At 41.3% G+C, this 22880-nt stretch overlaps 1 protein-coding gene and 1 long non-coding RNA gene across 4 annotated transcripts in view; one reads left to right on the top strand and one right to left on the bottom strand.

Annotated features, from left to right (window-relative positions):
- Positions 1-16174, bottom strand: part of SCAF11 (SR-related CTD associated factor 11) — a 50395-nt gene extending 34221 nt beyond the window's left edge. The window contains exon 1 of one of the 3 annotated variants that reach the window (XM_027682175.1): positions 16105-16174. Coding sequence is in view for 1 of the 3 variants with exons in the window: in XM_027682179.1 (XP_027537980.1) it covers positions 14692-14694 (3 nt within the window). In the remaining 2 variants the exon portion in view is untranslated. Of the gene's footprint in view, positions 1-14691; positions 14711-15258; positions 15589-16104 lie in introns of those variants that run through there. The other 2 variants (XM_027682177.1, XM_027682179.1) reach the window with 2 other exon arrangements.
- A 529-nt stretch (positions 16175-16703) lies between these two features.
- LOC113967025 lies at positions 16704-20424 on the top strand. Its single transcript, XR_003534060.1, has 3 exons — positions 16704-16808; positions 18975-19111; positions 20287-20424. It is a non-coding gene; the product is annotated as an uncharacterized LOC113967025 (long non-coding RNA).
- Positions 20425-22880: the final 2456 nt, after the last annotated feature.

Genomic DNA, 22880 nt, shown 5'->3' with positions numbered 1-22880 from the left:
AAGAGTTGACTGCTTTACAAACCTAGCATCACTGTACTAGTGGCAAGTGCGAAAAATGAAAGCAGCTTATAATTGTATGACAAAAGCAAGAAGGAAACCATTTGAACTATTTGATCTCAGAAAAAAACTGAATTTGTATCAAATAAGGGACAGGTCACAAGCACAGGTGCAACAGAGTATCATGAATGGGGAGGACACACCTTTTAACAGCTCTGTGAAAGAGATAACGTGGATAGAGTACATCTTAGTGATATGCATCATCGAAGTTGAAAGAATTTGACCTCACATAAACAGCAAGTATATGTTCTGTGGAGGCTTACTTACTACATAAAGAATGAAACAGTTGAAAAAAAAAAAGTATCTATACGAAGGACCGAATCTCCTGCATTTCCTACTCTGAAGTCACAGCAGAGATGGCACATGCACCTAAAGCTCCAACCCAGCAGCTCTAGAGGGATCAGCAGTTTTCTTCTGAACTACATAAAGCTTTAAAATTATTATTTATAAGGACAAATTAAAACTTCACAAGCGATTGAAGAAATCAGAAATTACCAAGATCTGCTATTAAGCACTCAAACCTGAAGTAAACTGACTGAGGTTTATTCTCATTCTTCAGTGTCATCACACTCCTCAACCAAACTTCCTCCCATTTCACTTACAAACTACACTACTTTCCCTCTACCACCAGGATATCCAGAAGAGCAAGAGACAGAATTTGCCTCCCCAAACATTCCTTCTAATCAAGTATTTATTGCTTTATCTTGGCAGCAGGAAGTATTTTCATGATTATTTCTTCATACTGAGAAAAGCAATGCCTCAAACACCGACAGTTCACTAAAGAAATGGTCAAAACTGTGAAACTAATTAGAAATCTGTAATTAGAATTCTAAATGGCTTCAATGTTCCCATTAGAAATTACTTTTTAATCCCTCCAAAGAGAACATGTGAATCAAGCCACCTGAGGGTAGGGGAAAGTGAAGAGACAAAGAAACAAAAGCCTAGCTATAAGGGATTTTCCCCCCTACACTGTTATCCCATTTTGATACAAAAAATTGCTTCAAAACATATTATTAGGATATATGGCATCAACTGTAGATTGGTTACTAGCACTAATACTAATACAAACCGAATTGCATCAAATGCTGTAAACTGTATGCAAGTTCTGCTAACAATGACTGCCCAGACCTCCATCTCTGCAAGCTAGACAAGATAAAACCCAACAAAGGCCAAACTGCTACTTCAAAATTTAATGCCTTCAACAAGCAAAATATGCATCAAAGACCATCAAAATCATAATCGAACTTGGGAGATTGAGGTCTGTTGCTTTCACTCCAATTTGCATGAGGAATTAAGTGGCTTTGGTCCCAGCAAATGTAAATCACGAGGTGCTGGGCGGTATATGTGCTTTTATACGTAAAACATAAGAACATCCCTTCTGCTCTACATCTTGACAAAACCTCAGCAATGCTTTACAGAAGTAGAAAATTCCACAAGCTGTACTCAAACCTTTCTCAACCCTAGAAGTCCCAGGGCACCTCAGGGTTGAGGCAGTTTAAAGACAAGATCAAGAATTCCACGCTCTGCATACATCCACAGAAAATTATTTAAATAGATACAATTTAGATACCGAAATAAGCAGTAGCTATTGAGTTCATGCTTAATAAGAGGTCTTGAATTCACTACAGCAGATTACAGAAACAGAGCACATAGAAGCTCTTCAGATTCGTTTTTCCCCAGAAAAAGTAACCTTTTACTCCATTGACACACAGACATGCCAGAAATTCTGGCACATTTCCAATAATTAGAAAAACAGAGATCCTAAATTTTGACAGAATATCAGTAAATTCAAGACACGCAGCAACTGAAAACACTTATGTGGGGTTACACCACTCTTCTCACAAACCTATTATTTAAACAGATTCTGAGTGCTGCTAATGCATTTCACAGATCACTTTGCACAGCACAACTTTGTCAGTTCGACATCGCATTTTACTTAACACAGAAGAGGAATTTAACAATACTGAAATTTTTATAAATTAAGTAAAAGGTATCATCAAAATTTAAACACTATGTAACAAATTTACTTTAGAAATATTATTTTCTGCACTACTTTAAAAGGGGCATCACAGGAATCTGAATAGGAGAAGAGCTAACACTGGACTACTATTAAATTCATAAAATTAAAAACAGAGTTAGGAAAAGAGAACCTTGTGGTTTAAGAAGAGCAGACAGCACAGAAAACAAAATGCTTATTTGTCCCAAAATGTGACCTATTCCTTTAGATTATTTTAAACTTCAAAGAGATTTGGAAGTATTGGTGAGACTTTGTCATTCCAGCTGTATGCCATGCATGTAAGTCTTGGCTGGGGGAAGGACAATGAAAACAAGATTTTATTTTTTTTTATTTATTCTCCCAGTTACCAAATTGTATAGGCTCATGTGAAAATTGTATGTCCATATCCATGGCTAATCATGTCTGATCAGGCTAATATGTATTTGAAAAATGCTAATATCCACAGAGTACTTATGCCAGATTCCACTGACTCGTGACCAACACATTTTAGTTATGATACCTAGTTGATGTGAAATATTAGAATATACCCCAAGACCTACACATACAAGGCACTTGACAGCAACAAGTGCTATACTTCGTTAAGGCTGACCAAAAAAAAAAAATCAACCCCCTCCCAATTCTACAGATAAAATTCTTTCTAAGAATGCCTAAAGACAGCATGGCACTACAGCCAAGATGGTACTTTTTAAAGTTCTCAATGGAATTACTGTGTAAGAGAAATACCTTATTTCATTTCATATTTGAGATAAAGACAAGGGTATTCTAGTACATTGAATTGAGAACAGTAAACAAGGACATTAGCATAACACAACACCACCCCATCTCCCCGTTTTTTAAAGGAGTTACATATTTAAGTTTCTAGGCTAGTCTTCAAAGGAAATTCCTGTTCTTTTTTTCATGGAATACATCTGCCAACTAAAGTGCTTAAACACAATTAACTGTAGATTGCAGTAATAGATTTGTCACTGTCCATCTGAAGAACACAGCTTCATGAAGTACTCAAAGAACTCCATAAAGAGACTCAGTGCCATTTACACACTAAACAAGTTTCTACATCACATAAGTGTGATTTACCTTTTATATTAACACAAACTACTTCATACAATTCACAACCTAAAAATACAGATGTATTTCAACACTAATCCACTGTGCACGCAGAAAGAAAAGACTTGGTCTGTTCAAAGTCATGCCTCTGAACTTCCTAATGAATCTATTACATTAAAATCTTAAAATTAAATAGGCATAGAAAAGTAATTTGAATAAAAAAATTATAGTAGCCTAATTATAAGTGACATATGAAATTAGAATATGCCTCCATTTTGCCTGACTGTAAGACAAAGTCCTTACAAGCATTCTTTACGCCCTGTAAATAAAATGCAACAACTAAATACACTCTTCCTCCAACACAGTAACAGTCTAGAGACCCATCTACACTGAAGTACCCTGGAAAACTGGAAAAGGGATTGGAAATCCAGAACACGTGTAACAAGTGAGCAAGTGCAAAATGATGCCCAAGACTGGCTTACTCCTTTCTGCAACAGACTTAACTCAGGAAATATTTGTAATCGAACTTTCAGTTTCTTAGATGCATGTGGCACCAATACTCATAGCAGCAAGCTTATTTTGACTGTTCTGTTTCTATTAAAATATTTTACTTTAAATAGGATTTGGGGGACTCTTAGTTATGTTTTGATTTTTTAGTAACTCAAGAAACAATCAGTTTCAAATAGGAAAAAACAGTCAGACATTCAGTATACAGAGATTATTTGCTTAATAAAACAACATTAATGTTCTTTATTCCCATCAAAATTTTAGGCAGCAACAGGTAGGACTCTGTTTTGCCCTATGCATTTTGATGGTCTTTAAGAAACCTGGTGTCATGGTTTGAAAAGGCCCAAAATCCAATTCTGATTCCTAGCCCCCTCCCCTCCCACATCTCAACCCCATGTGAGATGGGTTTTCCAGACAAAAACACGAGACTCAATATGGGGGGAAAGGAATATATTACAATGACTATACACACAAATAAATACTATAATACACTGCATACAATCTTAACTCTATTTCTATCTCTACCATGACAATAATGTTTACAATGGGCCAAATCTCTTCTCCCTCCAAATAAAAGTCCAGGAGAGAGGAAGAAGAAAAGACCCCTTCCAGTCTCTCAGCAACAGGTCTCTCTAGGCAGCAGGCTCTCTGTCTTCTCTTCCATGCAGCAGAAATAGTTGCTGGCTCTCTGCTAGCACACACGAGGGAGGTCTCCAAGCCTCTCTCGGCCCCCGTCTCCAAACAAGGGGTCTTTCCATGGGCTGCGTAACCCCAGACATGGCCGCTACACCATGGTCATATCACGAAGCACCGGGGTCTTCGTGATGGTCTGGTATCCTCAGGGGAATCCAAGCCCCTTCACAGAGCTCCCATGCTCTGACTCAAAGATGGCTGCCAGCTTCTCTGAAGCTGCAGCAAGGAGGGGGGGGGAAGCCCAAGGTCACCCCCCTCCACACGCATTCCTTCGGCCATCCTGGCTTATCTCTCAGGAGGCCATGAGCTTCCTAGCTCCTCTCAGCAGTGCATACTGCACTTTAGGACTCCTCTCAGTCCACCACCCCCTCCTCTTTCTTGGAGGGGTCTCTCTAGGGAGTTTGGGGGTTTTGGTTATCCAGTTCTTACCCCCCGGAACTCTGTCTGTGCCGTGGTCTCAATTCTCTTCCTGCTGCAACTTTCCCTTTTCCTCAGACACCTCTGTGTCTGCTTCGGTTTGCATCCCGGCTTCTGCTGCTCCTTTGGTCCTTATCAGTTGGCTCTTTGCCACTGCTCTTCGGACGCTGCTGTCTCCGCTGCTGCTCCGTTGCTGCTCCCAGCGTCTCCCACTTCTACTTATAGGGGAGAAACTCCCCCAGCTCCTAGCCGCAGGCACTCAGCCCAGCTTCAACACCATTCCGAGTCCCTGCAGCCCCCCAACCGGGGGCTGGGGGGGGCAAAGCCCCCAGGGCTCTCGCCCTGGCTCCTCGTGGCCTCTACAACATGGCCACCACTTCTCCCACAACAAGTACCACTGCTTCTTTTCCGGTCTCCAGAGATATGTTTATATTTTGCAGGAGCACTGATTGGGTCAAACCCCAAGGGTCACCACCCCCTGGGGGTTACCACTTTCCTAGTTTCAGGGGGAAAAACCTGGCTCAAACCACTACACCTGGGAAGGAGGTTTAAGCTGTTTCCTTCAGTAAATATGTTTTTAAGGAAAACATATCTTAATAACTAGTCACATTTACAAAAACACTTTTTTTTGTTGTTGTTTTAGTAATAAATGACAGAACACAGAGTGTCCTCTGGGGTTCCTCAAATGGGCTCACCATAACCTCTGGACCATTACCAGACAAATGTCCAGCTGCTAATGAAAATTTTGAAAAATTTTGCCAGAAGTCCTGTGCCACCTTGGAGATGGGCTGAGGAAACTCCTAGCATTTTCAATGGCAGTTGAACATTTGAAAAGCTTTTGACCTACATGTCTACCACAACACATGTACCAGGAAAAAGAATAGGAAAAAAGATGCTACTGGGTATTTGCAAAAGTACATCAAGAACCTTCACAGTTAATTTTTTTTTTATTTGGAAAAACTTTTGATTTGTCAGAAGAGCCTGGACAGTAGACTTGCTTCAAGTGACAATTGAGTAATGTTGCTTGCCTGCCAATAAATGAAGGCTAAACTGAGGATGTGGAAGCACTTATCCTGGATTTTCTCCTTTGTGTAGTAAAATCTCATGGCCCAGAACATTAGTGAGAATAGAACCAACAGGCACACGCAAAAGGAGACTTTTAAAGAGGTTCTTTACTCTTTGTATGCTCAAGTTTCACCTTGTCTGAATTCCCAAATCAAATGCCATAGAACAAACAAAGATGAGGAGAAAGAAAAAGACCAGTGCTATGCTTTGGGGAACAAAAAGAGAAATCTTTTTCTATAGGTGGTTTAAGCCTATTCATGTAGAACCAGTGTCTTGGAAAGAATTGGTGCTATTTACGCAAGGACACACTGCTGATATAAAGATTCCTTCCAGGCTCTCTAAGGATGCAATTACCCAAGAGAGCTGAGCTAATCTAACAGCTTGCAGCCACCAAAAGCAGCAGCTCTGTTTCTTACCACTAGTGAGGGTGAGCAGACTCAGCTAAGAGCCAGAGGTGTCCAAAGACATTGCAAGTGACAGAATGGGGGAGGGAAGACAAAATGGGATTGCCCCTTTTGGCAGTGCTAGAACAGCTAAGAGTTTGTTGTCAAGTTTTCCCTTCAAGGACACAGCTGTACATAGATTAGCTGCCAGGTCTATGAAAACACAAGGTAAAGTCAGAGGATAAAACTATCACAGCCAAATGGCTAGAACTATACCATCCTAACCAGTCCACTGCCATCTGTTGCTCTTCCCCCTCCCTACACAAAAGAAGGTAAAAAAACCACACCCAAAACAAGACCGAGGATATCCTCCTCTGGATTTCTTTTTCCACAGTCTAGCAGCAAGACACTGACATGCGCACTTCAATTGCAGATGCTGTGGCTACAGCTATGTCCCTGCTGGAATCAATGCTTTCATTTTTGTGGCCACCTCAACAATAACAAAGTGAACAGCAGCTGCAGACACTTAACACACATGTCCAGTCAGCACTCACAGAATTGCACAGTACAACACTGTACTGCCTCCTAAGGAAGGAAGACAGGCACAAATGCGCTTGAGAACTGGTGCAGTGGCTCAGATGCAGCAACTATCATCTAGTAACCTGTCAGACTATCCAAGGAGACAAGAGTTTCAAGGAAGACTTAGAACCTTATAGTGGACATACACACACAGGGTAATCTTTCTGTATAAAGCTTATAAACATAAACTGCCTCAAAACCTGCTGTACAGACCTTATCACATTAAGACAAGGGAGTAGGCAGTGTTCCTCACTGAAGTCTAACAAAGGAGCACCTGCGAGACATAGGCAAAACATCAGGGTAGTAAGAAAGATGCCATTTAATAAGACCTCACATATTTGAGAATATTCTATAAAGCAGGGTAGGGGTTGATGGAACACACCATGTGTTTTACAGAAAGCTGTGTGTTGGAAGTGTTGCTTCAAATCAGATTGAACTCTATAGAATCTAGCATGTAAAATACTTCTGTTTACTGGATAATATAAAAAGGTAGCCAAACACTGTCAGCAGTACCACTTCACTTATCAGTGCTGATCCCCAAGTTTCTTTAGTATTCTACAATTCTACAATTACTAACAGTAACTGAAGAATACTTAACCCATCATCCACATGACTACTGGGACAATCCATACAAAGACTGATATTTCCATCAAGACACAAATGGTATGATGTTGGACCAAAACAGCTAAAGCATCAAAGGGATATTAATTCTCTCTGTCAAAAGTACACTGAAGAAGGTTTCCTTGTATTCATCAGTTCTCACCATGCTAGCACACAAGACAAAGCCCCATTTTCTGAAGAAGCTCATGAAGATGTGAAGGAAAACTGATTACAAGCCAGCACAGCAGTTAGCAGCTTTTAGATAGGACAAATCTGAGTATGGTTCTGAACTACTTACTTTACTGGCACCGATGAGTAACTATCTACAGGAGAAAATTTTATTTCTCCTCTTTCTGCACTGTGTACCATAAAACACTTTGTTCCACTAGGATAGGTAGCAGAAGTTTAGGGTATCTTCTGAACTCATTTTAAGGGTGATGAGAAACTGTACATCAGCAGATTTCTCCACAAGTCAATTTAAATCAATTACCCCTACAGGATTTTCAGTATCTGCCATCAGCTGTGAGGTTAACTCCTCAAGCTATGTGACAAGCCTGCCACAGTATATTGAAATGACAGCTCTATACTATCAGTATGTTTAGGGTGATCACTGACAACCAAGATGGCCTTGTATTAGAGAAAATTCAGTTCACAGACTAAGAGCTAGATAAAGCTAAACTTGCTAGTCAGCAAGGAGAAGTAGAAAAGAAGCACTTTGGGGAGTTAATTGTCACAATGCAGTTTCATTGATTCAAAGTATATATTTACAGCTGATCAATCTAACCTGTAATATAAAGTTATGCTTGTGTCTCACCTGGTGACATTTCTCAACTTTGTGAGAAAACCCCTTTCCACTCTGCTAGAGGACAAATTAGGTTATTCAAGACTGTGTCAGCTCTTGACAATGCAAAAGCAGTGAGGACAAAGCCCTGTAGATTCCCTACATGCTGAACTAACGCAGTTTTGCAGGGTAGCTCCTCAGTAAGGCTGCTGCTGCTAACACTGCTTTCCAAAGATGTTCTGAATTATACAAGACAATCTCCGAACTAATCTTTACAGAAGTGCACAGCTGGGTTCACAACTGTCATAAGAAGGAAACATTCCTCAGTGAAAAAAAACAGCCTCATATACAGAAGGCAGGATGAATAAAACCTTCTAAAGACTGATACAAGATGAAAAAAATGTATATTCACAGAAATTAAAAGCCCATCTTATTTTGCTTTCCAAAACAGTATTTTCAGTAGAAGGCAATATGCACTGTGCTGCTGTTCCTCCTGTGCATGTGTATGATACGACTTCCAACAGAAGAACCACTACACCACAACCACCCCCGTGGAGAAAACATATGTGTGTGCCACTGGCTAAGTCACATCATTTCATATACTGATAATAAAATACTGAAATACTGTAGTAATTACCACAATACAAAGAAATATGAAAAAGTGTATATAATATTCTCTCACAAAATGTACATTTCAGCACTTAGGTGTTTCTTCTAAGTAGTCTGTGACTCAACTGGGTGAAATTGAGACTTAAAAACAACAGGAACTCATTAGGGATTAGGTACTATTGTCATGGTGCACGTTGTTGAAGCAACTTAGTCAAATCAGCATAAACTCATGACCTTGCCTTCCTCTGCTGAGGGTCCTTAGTCACATGCATACTTTTGCAGCTGGAAGGGATGGCATTACGTACCAAAGTCAGCAAAAATGGCTCAGCCATTTCCAAGAACAGTTAAAAAAAAAATAAAAAAGGTACTTTTTTCTAGCCACTTGGAAGCACTAATATTTTCATGCTTTCCACTAAACAGCAGATATTTGGCAGTGGGTTACTGAGAGCAAGAACATGCTTTCTATACAAATAACCCTTCCAATTACAGCCATGACACAGATCTGGGGGGTAAAAAAAAGTTTGCATTTACTCAATAAATCTTCGCTAGTCATTGCATTTCATTTTTCCCCATAAACTTGATCTGTGTTTAGCACACACGAATAACTTTAAGTTCCTATCCCACTGCTACACCGCACATGCAACATTCCCACAAGATGAATGAGCATACTTCAGCCAGTGCTATGGCAACACAGCAGGATTTGTTACAGTCATCTCTCTGATGCTAAAGAAACTAGAAAGACCATCTTTCTTTCTCTTAATACCATCCTAATCGTACCCAAATAGCCGGACTTAAACACCAGGGATGCAGGAACAGAACCAAAAGACCTTGCAAAGACAGAAGCGGAAAAGCTAAGACCTTTCAACACTGGATGAAAAATGATGGGCAAAACTGATGAAGTAAGACTGAACTCAAATGAAAAGCTCAAGGGCAGCAGCAAGAACCACATTTAAGATGCAAAAAGTAATGGGACAACAGAAACAGAGTGGTAGGTGATAAGAAAAGCATACTGAGCCAAAGACGAAAGGGATGAATCCATCAAAGGAAGAAACAGCATGCAGTTGTCCAACTACAGACTACCATTAATTTTTCATTCACCTACAACAAGGGTAGTAGTCTTATTTTTTAGCTTCTGAATGCTGAACTCCAAACTGAAAGACACTCCTCTAACAAAATTTACGTAATGCATAGGCTCCCCTATAATTTCATGGATTAACTTAAATGGAAAAAAATGCACTATGGAAGACTGGATAGAACCTACACACAGGCTTGATAAAAATACCCTGAACTTGAGTCCTCTATTAAAAGCATGCTGATCTTTCATTTTAAGCATCAAATCAAGACTTCAGTGAGATGACATGTTCAGTATTTAAAAAATTTTATTTCCACAAAAAGAAACTTCAGATTACATGTAAAATATACACACATTGAGTCAAAACCAAACAAACTAAAGAAAATAACATGGTCATTTAAAAGTACGTTTTGCCTCTCTGAGGCATACTTTTTAAAAAAAAAATGCACTAGATAAAAGCTATGATGTCAAAAACATAGCCCTCAAGGTTCTTCTGGCTTTGAGTAACAGTATTTTATAAGCTCAGATCGAAGACCTACACTAACTTCTTACAAAACCAGGACAAAAAGAAATGCTGTAGTTGTGGAAAAATAGAGTCTGCAAAAGATTTATGACAACTAAAATAATTTTAAGCATAATTGTATTTTGCACAAAATCTCCAACAACATCTGTAGAATAACAATGCATCAGATGTCATTTCAGAAGTAGTAGATAGACGGGGAGTAAGCAGTTTCAATTACTGTTGATCTTGCTTTCACAGCCCTTATTCAGCGATAACTTTTAAGACAGCTAAAGTAAAGCTAGAAAAACATGGCCAGGAATGGAAGAGAAGTATGTGAGAGATCATCTCCTTAATACCAGTAGCAATGCAAAAAAGGTAACACAAACTACTAACCATGCAAGATGGCAAAGTCAGATCTGAGCTTGAAAATACAACCTGAACTCCATCACCTTACTTTCAACTTGAGAAGAAAGGATAATAGAAAATCATGCTAATTACCATTTTGGCTTCACCATATGTATGGCATCAAGAAATTATCTATAACAAAACAATATTTTATTATGAATTCTTAAGTAACCAACCTAAGTTTGTTTATAATTCTATTCTATGTCATTGCAAAGCTTCAAAAAGAACTTAAGTCTCCAACATCAACAGTACTAGAAGCTCCCTTCAATGATGAATTGTCATTCAAATTGTCATTCAAAGTTTCTTGACAGAATAACAACCACAAAATAACCACTGGTACCCACTCACTTATCCAAGAGTTGCATAAGGTACCTTTCTTAACTGGGCTGATGAAATAGCATCTTAAAAATCACAATTGCATAGGTTAATAGAGAAGAATATACTTTACTTTCACTGTTATGGGCATCTTTATTTGGTAATATCTCTATACCAAAACTCCAACGAGCTCAAGGTAGTCCTAATAGATTGATTTTCTCCAACTATTTCATAAGACTTCCAAGTACTTTTAGTTACACCCATCCATATCCACAGCGGTCACTACCTCTCACATAACAGTTAACAAACTAAGAATGTTTAACAAAAAGTTAAACTGCATTTAGGAAGTGCTTACTCAGTAGTTGTAGAGAAAGCAGAGAAGATTGTCCCTCCATGTCCAGACCTGCTGAAGCTATTTGCTCTGGATAGTGAGCAGGCCAATTAAGACCATGCATCTACCTTCAGATTCTACCTTAATAATCAAATTTTGAGTATCAGTACAGCCCAGTTTCATGTGTCTCCACCTCTCCTGTGGCACACCAAGAAAGGCGGAAATCTTCATTGCTGCAGTTTTGGCCTCTGTTGCTATCTAAAGGTATGGACATATACGAAGACTTCTGTCACAACACCGATCCCATGGAATTTCACATTCCTTATTACTGCTGGCACTCTAACAAAAGCCAGGCAGTAAGTAGAGAGAGGACAAGTGTTAACTCACTTTAAGTTTCCAAGCAATTTCATACTAGCCTGGAAAAGTTCCAAACATCACTAAATGCATCACTTGGGTTTACTCACAGATAGTACCTGTGAAGGCAGATCCCAGCTAAGCAGTACTTACTGACCTAATAACAGAGGAACAAAGATTGCGTTTTAACAGGAGCTCACCAATCCTTAAAAAATGCATTAAGAAAGACTTTATTATTGGTGTCTACTAGAAAAACTAATTAGATACTGCAATTTTATCACACTACTAGGCTTTAAAAACCAGCTTCTGGAAGATGTATTTCTTCTTCTTCCCAATTCTCTCTATGTATTCTTTTACATATATATAAATTTATACACACAGAAAACCTGAGAATCTCAGAAAGTTCAGAGGAAATACCACAGACCACAAACTACAAAATTAAAATGTTATTTTTTTCATTTTTGCTGTGACAGAGTGTTTTTGAGTTAAAATTCAAATCCTGTGTTTTTCATGGAGGAAAAAAGTGTAATACTATTGTTTCATCAAAATAAATTTGTGAGACAGCATAACTCGCTAATAAAAAATGAACATGAGAAAATATTCATCTAAGCACGACACATGCAAATATAGGCCACAGATGCACAAATGCCTACAGGGCATTTATATATATTGTGTGTATATATTTATATATATTGTATGTATATATATTTGTTTCCTGAATAAATTAAATTCAGTATTTTGATCATCCTTTGCCAAGTCAGTTAACAATTTCCTAATTTCTTACCTAAGTAAGTGACAACTTCCAGATTTAGCTAAACTGAATTTGTTTCTCCAACTAAAAGCCTTCAGGAAAGTTGATGTGCCACAAAAATAAGATGAAGGAAAGTAGAAACTTTCAAGAAGAGGCAACTTCCATTTTTTTTTTTTTTTTTTGGTAAAAGCTCCCAACAGAGAAAAACTACTTGTTTCATCTGGTGTGTGCCACTTAAGTACAGATTATGCACATTCAGCCTTTGAGAGCCCTTCCAAAGCAGTCACCATCCTTTGGTGCTCCACCAGACCCAGATGTAGAGGTGATGAACAGCTGTTCAAGACAGCAGAGCTGCTGCTTTAGGGAACAGAAAGGCAGATGTACATTCACCGTTCACCTTCCACCTTCTAGCATTTACAGCCCTCCCTTTGTTATTTCATAACTGCAGTTAACTTCCTACACAAGAGAATCATCCTTCTCAACTAGTTCAGCGTATCAAAATTAAGCAATTCTCAAAACCAAAACTAAGATGTTTACAGCTTTCGGCTTGTGACCCTATCCTCAACTGTTGGATGAAAAGACATCAAACAAGTAGGGCAGATATGATGTCACTCCACTCATATCCTCTCTGCTCACTGCCCTTCAGGGCAAGTGGATTAATACACACAGATGAAACAAAATGTGCCTACACTGCTGAAAAACCATGAAAAGCCATGAACTAGCCCTTGTTTTGAAGTGCTCCAAAGCATATTCACATTAGAGATCTCTGGCATTGATGACTAGAGAAGATACTTCACACTGCACCTCCAACATGTAAAAAAAAGAAAACAGGCAAAAAGATTGGGAAATGCTGAGATTTATAAAATCTACTCAGCCTTAAAGTGTTTAGCAGATCAACTGTAACTATTTCAGAATTCATTCAGACAAACTGATAACGATGCTTGACAACACTGAACAATAAGTTTAGCCATCATCAGGAACTGCTCTGCAATTTTTTGTAATTATTAACTGGAAAGACATTTTTTCTACCTCACCTTAGACCGCTGGCAAAAAAACTCTGAACACTGAACAGTGGATTGACAAAAGGCCAGGCCTCAAGAATTTTGGTGTAGGTATGGCAAGTCAGTCCATCAAACTCTTATCAGCAGTGCTTTTTTTCACCCCCATTAATATCATATATGTTTAAAAACATCATTACTTGAAAGAAAAATCACCCTTTAATTACCATATAAAGCAAACTTAAGTAATATAAAGCTTTTGCACAGGTTTTTTTAGTACTCAAGACAGTGGAAAACTGAGAAGATTCTGCAAAGAATCCCTGTAACAGGAGATAAAACCAAAAACCAACAGATGTTTGTAACCTGAGAAGAACCATCAAGTATGAGGAACAGAACAATCTACAAGTTTTATAAAACCAGGGGCTAGAAGTCATGCAACAACTGCACCAAACTACAGCCAGCTGAGAGCACAAAAACTCTATCCTCTAGATGTTTCAAAAGCAATAGCTGACTAACCAGAGAACATGATAAACTTATATCTGCCTGTGGGGTCAAACTCAACAACCTTAACATACTGTGCTGGAGAACCATAAATTCATGGTCAAAACACTCACTGTATACCTGGAAAAGTGTTCCCAATCATAAAGATAATCCAAATACGAGGCAAACTAGTGAACCCAGGCTTACTGCTATTAAAGTACTGAAAAACATTCTCTTTCATGATCATTTGGAAGAGAGAGATTTCCTCTCAGTGCCGCTCGCCCAGGCCACAAAGCTGTTGTTCGTTCTGCTCATTCACAAGCAGACTTTAAGGTAAGTGAAACATGAAAGAAAATGGATACATCTCTTATTTGTGTCATTTGTCACTCTGGAAGTTGACACATCAGCAAATGTAAAACTACTAAAAGGAAAGCTTCTGACTAAAAGTCTAAATAGCCTTCCCCCCACCTCCAATACTTCTCATGTTATCTAAGGAAATCAGAAAAACAAACACTGTATTCCTAGAAATGCTAAAGGAAACATTTGAAAAAGTACTTGGGATCACTTCCAAGTCTTTTCCATGTCTCTGAAGAGGATGCTATCCATTTTCTTTTAATACTGTCAATCTCTAAATACAGCTTTTCCAGTTAAAAAACAAGAGATATGGACTACCACATATAATCAACCAAATAATAGCAAATTTTTGTCACCATGTCACTTAAGAAACCTACCATTTATTTCTGCTAAGATCAAATGAAATCCTGACAAAATGACTCTCCCACATGTAAGAGTCTGAATACCTACGTAGTTAAAACCAAGTTAGATTACACTGAAAACTATGATTCACTGAAAAGAAAATCAAAAGTACACAATACATCAGTGATCTACAAACTTAGTATCAGACACTAAGTTAGCTAGATTTCCCTTTAAGGTAACAAAAGCTATAAAATTACAATCTTAAAATAGCCGTTCAATAATCAGGAGCATCCTATCCATTATATAATTACTACTTCGATGGGCACAGCCTTAACCATCTCTTGACATTCTAAGTAATGACTCTGCCAACAGCACCTAGTTACTGAAACTAAACACACGGTAACTACCTGGCCTTTCTGTTATTTCATTCTTCCTAAGAATTTAAAATTAATTAGTAGTCTAGGATGAAAACATTGTAAGAGGAAAAGGATCGATTTTAGTCCTAATAATACTGTTTTGTTTTGACGTTATAAACGTGGAGATGGATTATCAAAGATGAGTTACATTTGGGGCTCAGGTTAATAATATTCCTTAATACTCACCAAAGGGGAAAAAAAAAAGAAACTAGGACACCATGTACTATAAAACAGAAGTAGTACTGGAGAGTATGTCACTGGCTCGGTAACTGCATTGCTTTCAGACTCCAGCGCTACTCCGCGCAACTTTGCTGATGTTTAAGTCACTCGCGATCCCACAACAGCACAAAAGCAGAGCTGGGCTTTGAGCTGAGCCTCTCCGTGCAACTTCCTCCACAACTCCAAGGCCCCCTGTAATTCCGGACACTTCAGAAGCCGCTCGTCCAGCAAACGGTGTTTACGGTTCCAGGAGGCCGGTCCGGGAGCGGCGGGACGGCGGTGCCTCGCCGGGCCGTATCTTTGTTCAGCGCCGCGCAGGGTCCCCGGGCAGGGCTTCAGGGTTGTCGCTGCTCCCGGGGCGGCTCCACAAAAGCTGTGGGCGCGGAGGGCCCCAGATCGCCGCTGCCGCCCCGCTTTGTTCCTCTCTGGCCCCAGGAGCTGGATGCGGACCCGTAGGGGCCGAGCGGGGGCACCGGGCCGGGCCGGGCTCCCTCCCGGCCGGCGCCACGACGCGGGCGGCGAGAGGAGCGGAGAGTAGAGGCGGGGAGGGGAGGGAAGGGAAGGGGGGCATCCGCGGCCGGAGCCGGCAGCAAACTCCGCCCAGCTCGGCGGAGCGGCGGGAGCGCCCCGGCCCGGCGGGTTCCGCGCGAGCCAAGGCCGGGCCGAAGCGGGACGGCAGTGCCCGCGCCTTCCCTGCCCTCCCCTTCTCTCCCCTCCAGCCTGCGCTCGGCCCCGAACCGCGGCCCTGAGTGCCTCCCTTCACCGCGCGGAAACTCCCGAGGGAGCCGGCCGGCCCCGACCGCCGTTGCTCACCTGGCGCTGCGTCGTCCCCTGGCGCGGCCGCTGCCCCGCACGGACCGGCGGGTCCTGGTCCGTGTCCCGGTCCCGGCGCCCCCTCAGGGCTCCCGCGGCTCTAGGGGCCCCGCGCGCTCAGCGCGCGCCGCGCCGCCACATGTGCGCGCGGTGGCGGGGCGGCAGCGCCGGCGGGGCTCGCGCGGGGGCGCTGCGTCGCCAGGGCACGGGCGGGCGGGGCAGCCACAGAGACGCCTCCAACCCGCCCCCGCGAGCATTGTGGGATAGGTCCTCCAGCACCGCCCGCGAGGGAGGGGGCGGGGGCGGGAAGGAGAGGGCACGTGACCTGCCGGCCCCACCCCACGGCCAGGAGCCAATGGGAGGGGTGGGTGGGGCGGGGCCGCGCGCTGCGGGCGGTGGCGCCCTCTGGTGGCGGAGGGGCGCGGCCGAGGGATGCGGACGCTGTCTGTGACGTCATCTGATCGCGACGAGGGGCAGCCCGAGTGCCAACCCTTTTAAATTTATTTATTTATTTTAGCATTATTATTATTATTTTAATAAAAGTGGACGAAATGCGCGCTGGAGGAAGCCCTGTGACCACAGGGGTGTGTGACGGGGCCGCGTGGGCCCAGCCTCGCAGGAGGAGGGAGCAGTGCTGCTGCAAGGGGCTGATCCAGAGGGCGCTGGGTCGGTGCCGGCCGCGGCTCGTGTGGCTCGCGGAAACAGTGCGGTTTAGTTCTTATACGTTCTCATAACCTGTTATTATCAAAGCAGTTTGCCGTGTTGTCGTAGGTCCTGCCTATGGCAGACGGGAAAGCAGTTCGGTGCAGCAGCCTCTGCTGGCCTGTTTTTTGCACTGCATCACAGCCCCACCAGACTGTGTCTGCTGGGGGCTCCTCCGCACTGGCTCAGAGCAGAGTTGGGGAGAGCCCAACCCTCAGCTGAACCCCCAGGGCAATGCACCTGCCATAGCAACAAACGACAGGGAAGGGGAAGCAGCGACGTCACATACGCAGGATTGGTTGAGTGTCTCCTTGTGTTCAGAATGAAGCTGTCGCAGCCTGAGTAGAGTCAAATATGTGTCAGCGTTAACCTCTCAAAAATTATGAGAACTTATTAGTTGCCATGATCGCTGACAGAGTATTAATTTAGGATCAACTCAGAAGAACTTAAGTGCGAGCAGGCTGTGGGGACAGAATGTAAGAATCACAGGAAGGAATGAAAAGACTGTGTCCATTGGCAGGCTGCAGGGAAATGTAATAAGAAATAAGACTACAGACATAGTTTGGTGTGCTGATTTAAAGGTAAACCGGCAGGGGAAATGAACCCAACTCAAAAGAGATTATAAGTCAGAATAACAATTTAATAAAAATAATACAATAAATACAAGTACACAGACAAACAATTGGTTTTAACCCACAAAACCCAGATGTATAACCCAGCACTGTGGTGATGGGTTCGTTGGGCCCCCCAACCACAGAGTTGGTGTTCGTTGGGCCTCCCCTCCCTGTGCTGAGCCCCATGTGGTCCCCCTGAGTCCAAAAGTAAAAGGAGAGGGAAAACCTGTTGGTGAGAGTGCTGGTTGCAGTCCGGTTGAGGGTGGTGGTCTCAGTCTGGTTGAGAGTGGTGGTCACAGTCCAGTCCAATTCCCAGTCCTTCTCTGGATCCCACGAGTGGTACCAGAAGTCCCAAGACCCCAAGATTATATATCCTCAGGTTCAGGCAGGAATTCCCAGTACCTCCCTCAGGGCGGGGAGTTCCACAAGGGGTGTGAGGACAGGAACATCCTCCTATCTCACAGGCCTCTTAACACCCAACTTATAGCCTGAGGGGTCAGGCTGCTCTGGGCAGGTGCTATAAATGGTCTATTGTTAACAATTTCTGGGAAATGGCATGGAAGAGTATAGAATACACAGTTTCGTGTTACACCCACACAATGATGAGCTGGTCCCAGATGTTCTAACTAGGACATTTGGAAAGCACACACTTAGGAATGGAGATGAAATGTTTGAGATGAGTATGACTTTAAAGTGATTAAGGTTAATGAACTCCCCAAATCTTCAATTGGATAATATAAAGAAAGCAATTAGGTGCTTTGAAAATTGAGATTAAAGAAAGTCCTGTAATAAAACAAGTGACTCCAAGTGCTGTGCTTTAAATAGACTGACTGATGTTTCTCTTGGTAGGGCAGCACGGTGAGGAAGCAGAAGCAGAGCTGTGTATTCATAGTGCAGCTGTGAGTACGGGTAGAAGCTAGATGTGCCAGAGGAAAACTGGAACACACACGGGGAGAATGGTGTGAATGAGGGCATGGTCATTTGGAGAGGGGAGCAACAGGGAGCGTGATACTAGAAATGAGCAGTATTTGGGTGAGGGAGAGAGAGCGATGATGGCAGAACAGATTGAGAGATTTTGATCACAATATGGTACAGCAAAGGAGGTGAGGTGATGCTTGATGAAAGCAGGGATGAGTTAAGAGTGGGACTCCTGAGGGACAGAATGGTAGTTATCCATGAGTGGAGAAATGAGGGTTGGCATAGATCACAGAGGAGAAGATGGAGATAACTGCATATTTGTGCTGTGAATTTAAATTCTTAACTTGGAAATATTCTGTGCCATCCTATGCCATTTGCCATCTATACAACATTGCAGCAAAGGCACAGGTAAGTGACTATTTATTATAAGGTTTTTTTAATGTAATAAGCCTGAATGACCCCGAAGTGGTATTTCTGGAGTCTGGAAGAAATATGGTGAAAAAATTTTAGCATAATGGGTTGTTCTTCCTATTGTGACACTGTTGGAAGTGATCCGTTAAAGCCCCACCAAAATATGCTATGCCCAGGGAACAAAAGAACTGTTAATGATATAAAACTTTTGATGTCTGATTTCAGATGCTCATTTAAATAATGAACAATTCATCTATGGAGCTTTTGAAGAATGTAAATATATTCAAATGACATAAAAAACATCTGAAGTGGAGACTCTGAGGGTTATTCAGAGCTCATTCGCCCTCTCTGCCCCATGAAGGGTCAGTCATGCATATGTTGCTTCTTCACTCAATCTGTTCTTCAAGATCTCTGATGGTGGACTCTCTCTTCCAAAGCCTCCTTCCTCCAGCAGTCTATTTCTCTAGTTTAAAATTTATACTTTTGGAAAGCTGTTCTAATCCATAACTGTGATCCTTCCTGCTGCATCAGAAGCCCATATATTTATCCCTGTCCACCGTAAGCTCTGGGATCAGACTGTCCCCTGTCTCTTTGCAGCAGATTTTTATTTGCTTTAGCTTTTTCAATTCCTTCTCAATCTTTATCTGAGGTTAAACAACATTACTAAAATCAAATATATGGTAAGTGCTTTGTCCGTCCTATCCAAGGGACCTGTTACTTTGCTATAAAAGGAAATGAGACTGCTTGGGCATCATTTCTTGAAAAATTAGTGTTGGATATTATCTTCTTCTTAACTTTGAGGCAATTAGAAACTGTTAGCTTGATTAGTTTTTCACAGAGATTTTTTTGGAGATCTCTCTCTCCCTCTTTCCAACAATGAATTTTGATTATTGCTTTGATTTGCAATTCAGCTTTGTCATGTGTTTATATATTATGCAAAAAAAATTAAATTAACTGAAAATAAGCTAGGGGGTTTAGCTCATTGTTTCAATAATGTGATGGTCTGAACTCTCTGTATTTGGTACTGGCATTGTCATTGCTTTTTAGGGAATTTTAAAATTTTGAAATTCTGCTGTGGTGGTCACAGTCCAGTCCAATTTCCGGTCCTTCTCTGGATCCCATGAGTGGTACCAGAAGTCCCAAGACCCTGTGTTTTCTATTTCAAGATTCCTTGGATACTTGGCTGCACTGAGAACATTATTTCAATGTTAGAGGTTCTCTTTTTTTCCTTGTTTTAAAAATTGTTTGATTGAAAGACCGTTTTTTTATTTACTTGCAATATGTCTTTGCTTGCAAGTTTCATTGTTTGGAAATACAGTATGATATTCTATAAATAAAAGTAAATGGGATGAGTTAACACACACTAGTGAAGAATTCAAGACTTCTGCTTTTTAGCCAAAGTAAATGCAAAAGGTTGGTCTAATACATTAAAAAAAATCTTTTTTGAGAGTATAGTCAGTCAGACTATAGACAACTGTTCTGTTTTCTTTTTTTCTTCTTCTTTCGTTTTTCTTATATTTGTTTTAATACATCGCAGGATCCACAGAATATTCTGAACTGGAAGGCACCACAAGGATCATCAAAGCCCAACTCCTGGCCCTGCACAGCACAGCCCCAAGAATCACAAATTCTAGAAGCCATGTTGGAAACAAAGTTATTAAACCTCTGCTTTGGATCTTTGGTTGTTTAATTGGGTTTTTTTGATTTCTAACTCATTCGAAGAAATTACTCAGTTATTACTGGTTCTACTATTCATGTTTGAACTGACTATGTCTACCATTTAGTAAAGTAAATACAACCTCCCCTCTTGGCTTAACCTTTGGCAAAACTGAGTTTCAAAAGGTGAGTGGGATCAGATCAGAAAAATTTTGACAGCACACATTTCAGATTCACAGTATTTCACTGTCCAGGAACCGTGCATCAGTGTCTGAGAGCTTCCTGTTCAACTAAATTGTGTTCTGGCTCTGAAGCTGAAGATCTTGGACAAAACCCTAGGAAATCAGACTCTCTCAGTTCTTTGTGGGTAGTAGCAACCTTTTTGTATAGGATTAGAGGAACCTTGTAATGGTCTTGGCTGGAATTTTTCTCTTGCTATGCCAGGTCATGGTCACACTTTGACTGTGCTCCATGGAGATTGAGTGGAATCCTCTGGAATACTCCCCACTGTAGAAATGAAAGATGTTATTAACAGCAATATGGAATATCTTGAAGAAGAAAAAGCAGGATGTGAGATAATTAGCTATAATTCATAATATATAACCATATTATTTCCTTGGCAAGAAATGGGATGAGTGTTATCCTGTCATGGAGACACCATTCTTTAATTATTCCAAGAGTTCCCGTGAGCATTTTGCAAATATCCTAGCACTGTGCTGTGACCAACCACATTTATTCACAGGCTTAAGACAAAAAATCCTTGGAGCTTTTAACACCAGCATATAGTATGTGCATACCTTGCAGTTTCTCACAAAAACCCAGCAGTACACTTCTTAGCAAAAATAGCCAACATGCTTTTCTCATTCCAAATTATGTGTTCTAATTTGTGGGATGGTGACTTGTCTAACCAATTTAGCCCATTGAACTTACGCTGAACCATGTTATGTAATGGTTCTTTTCATCACCCTGAACAGGCTTACTGGTTTCACTCAAACTTGCTGTGACAGGTTGTGATAATTACTGTTAAAAGTGTTGAGTGCAACCACTGCCCTTCATCTTAGAAGAACTATAGGAGATGGCTAAGTACAAGCAAAGTTAAGCTCAATTTAAAGGCACACATGGGTTTGATCTCATTGGATGGAAAGGTTTTGCCGTGGGACTGTGTGTGTGACAGAGCGAGAGGAGGATAAGAGGGAATGGAGTTAAATGGTGTCATGGTTTAGCCCCAGCTGGGAGCCAAGCCCCATGCAGCCGCTCGCTCACTGTCCCACCAGCAGGATTGGGGAGAGAACTGGAAAGGTAATAGCCAGAAAACTGATGGGTTAAGTACAGACAATCTAATGGGGAAAGCAGAAGCCACGCTCACAAGCAAGGAATGATTTCGCTGCTTCCCTTGGGCAGGCACGTGTGCAGCCATCTCCAGGAGAGCGGGGCCCTGCCCCACGTAACGGTTACTTGGGAAGACAAACCTTTCTGGGGCCTGTCCATAGGAGCATTGATTGGTATTTTGTTATTTGTGTCTTACCTCCTAATTTGTACCATACAGCTGGACTCCATAGATGGAGGTACTGTTCTGATTGCGTACCAGCACTCTCGTACATCAACAAACTTAGAAAAATATGTTCCTTCCCTATCTTTTTTCTTATTTAGGAGGAACAGGAGTCTCTGAAATCCAGCTTACCATGCCATCAAGTTGTGATTCAAGAGAAGTTAAAGAACATGATGCAGAACAGTGTCTCCAGAAAATGTCTGTCTGTTCATACCAAGAGATATTATCTTCCTCTCCTGTCTAAGCTGTTCCTCTCCCAGAGTTTTCCATTTCAGGAAAAAAAACACAACCACACAAAATACAAATAAATCCCAAAGTGATGGTTCTTTACAATAATTTGCCATGCAGTTTGAAGCATTGTTTCTGCTCTCTGTTGTGAGGTGGTAATCATGACCAAAATGGAAAAGCGGATAACTAGAGATGATAATACCTCCTGATTGCTCCACATGAGTCAATCAAATTTGTCTGGAAATACCCAGAAAGGGCAGGAGACAATCCATGTTCACTTTTGGTAACGCTTTGGTGAGGTGGTGATGAGAAAAGATGGTTCTACTGGATTGTTTAGATTTTGAGATAGTTCATGTCATCTTTTCAGTAAGTCTGAGTCTACCATATCAGTTTGTTGATCCCCTGTGTTGGTTGCATAGCTCTTCCTCAGAGAAGGCAAAACCCAGAAATGCAGTTCAGTGTCACACAGGTGGAAAGAGGAGTTACTCTGGGGCAGCAGCTCTCAGGGGCGCTTTCAGACCATTTCTTCTATTAACTACTTTTAGAGTTGTGTATGTTTCTTTAAATGCATTCTTTAAATGCATTCAGCAAATGTCAAGTCCTAAGCACAACAGGCAATAATCCAAGTGACTAAAATAAGAATAAAACTTGGCCATAACTTTTAAAGAAATCATTTCAGGCTTCAGATTATTTGCTGT

The sequence above is a fragment of the Neopelma chrysocephalum genome, unplaced genomic scaffold (assembly GCF_003984885.1).
Source record: "Neopelma chrysocephalum unplaced genomic scaffold, ASM398488v2 Primary Assembly neopelma1_62, whole genome shotgun sequence".
NCBI lineage: Eukaryota > Metazoa > Chordata > Aves > Passeriformes > Pipridae > Neopelma > Neopelma chrysocephalum.
The sequence above is the reverse complement of the archived record's forward strand: the minus strand, read 5'-3'. Positions and strand labels throughout refer to the sequence as shown.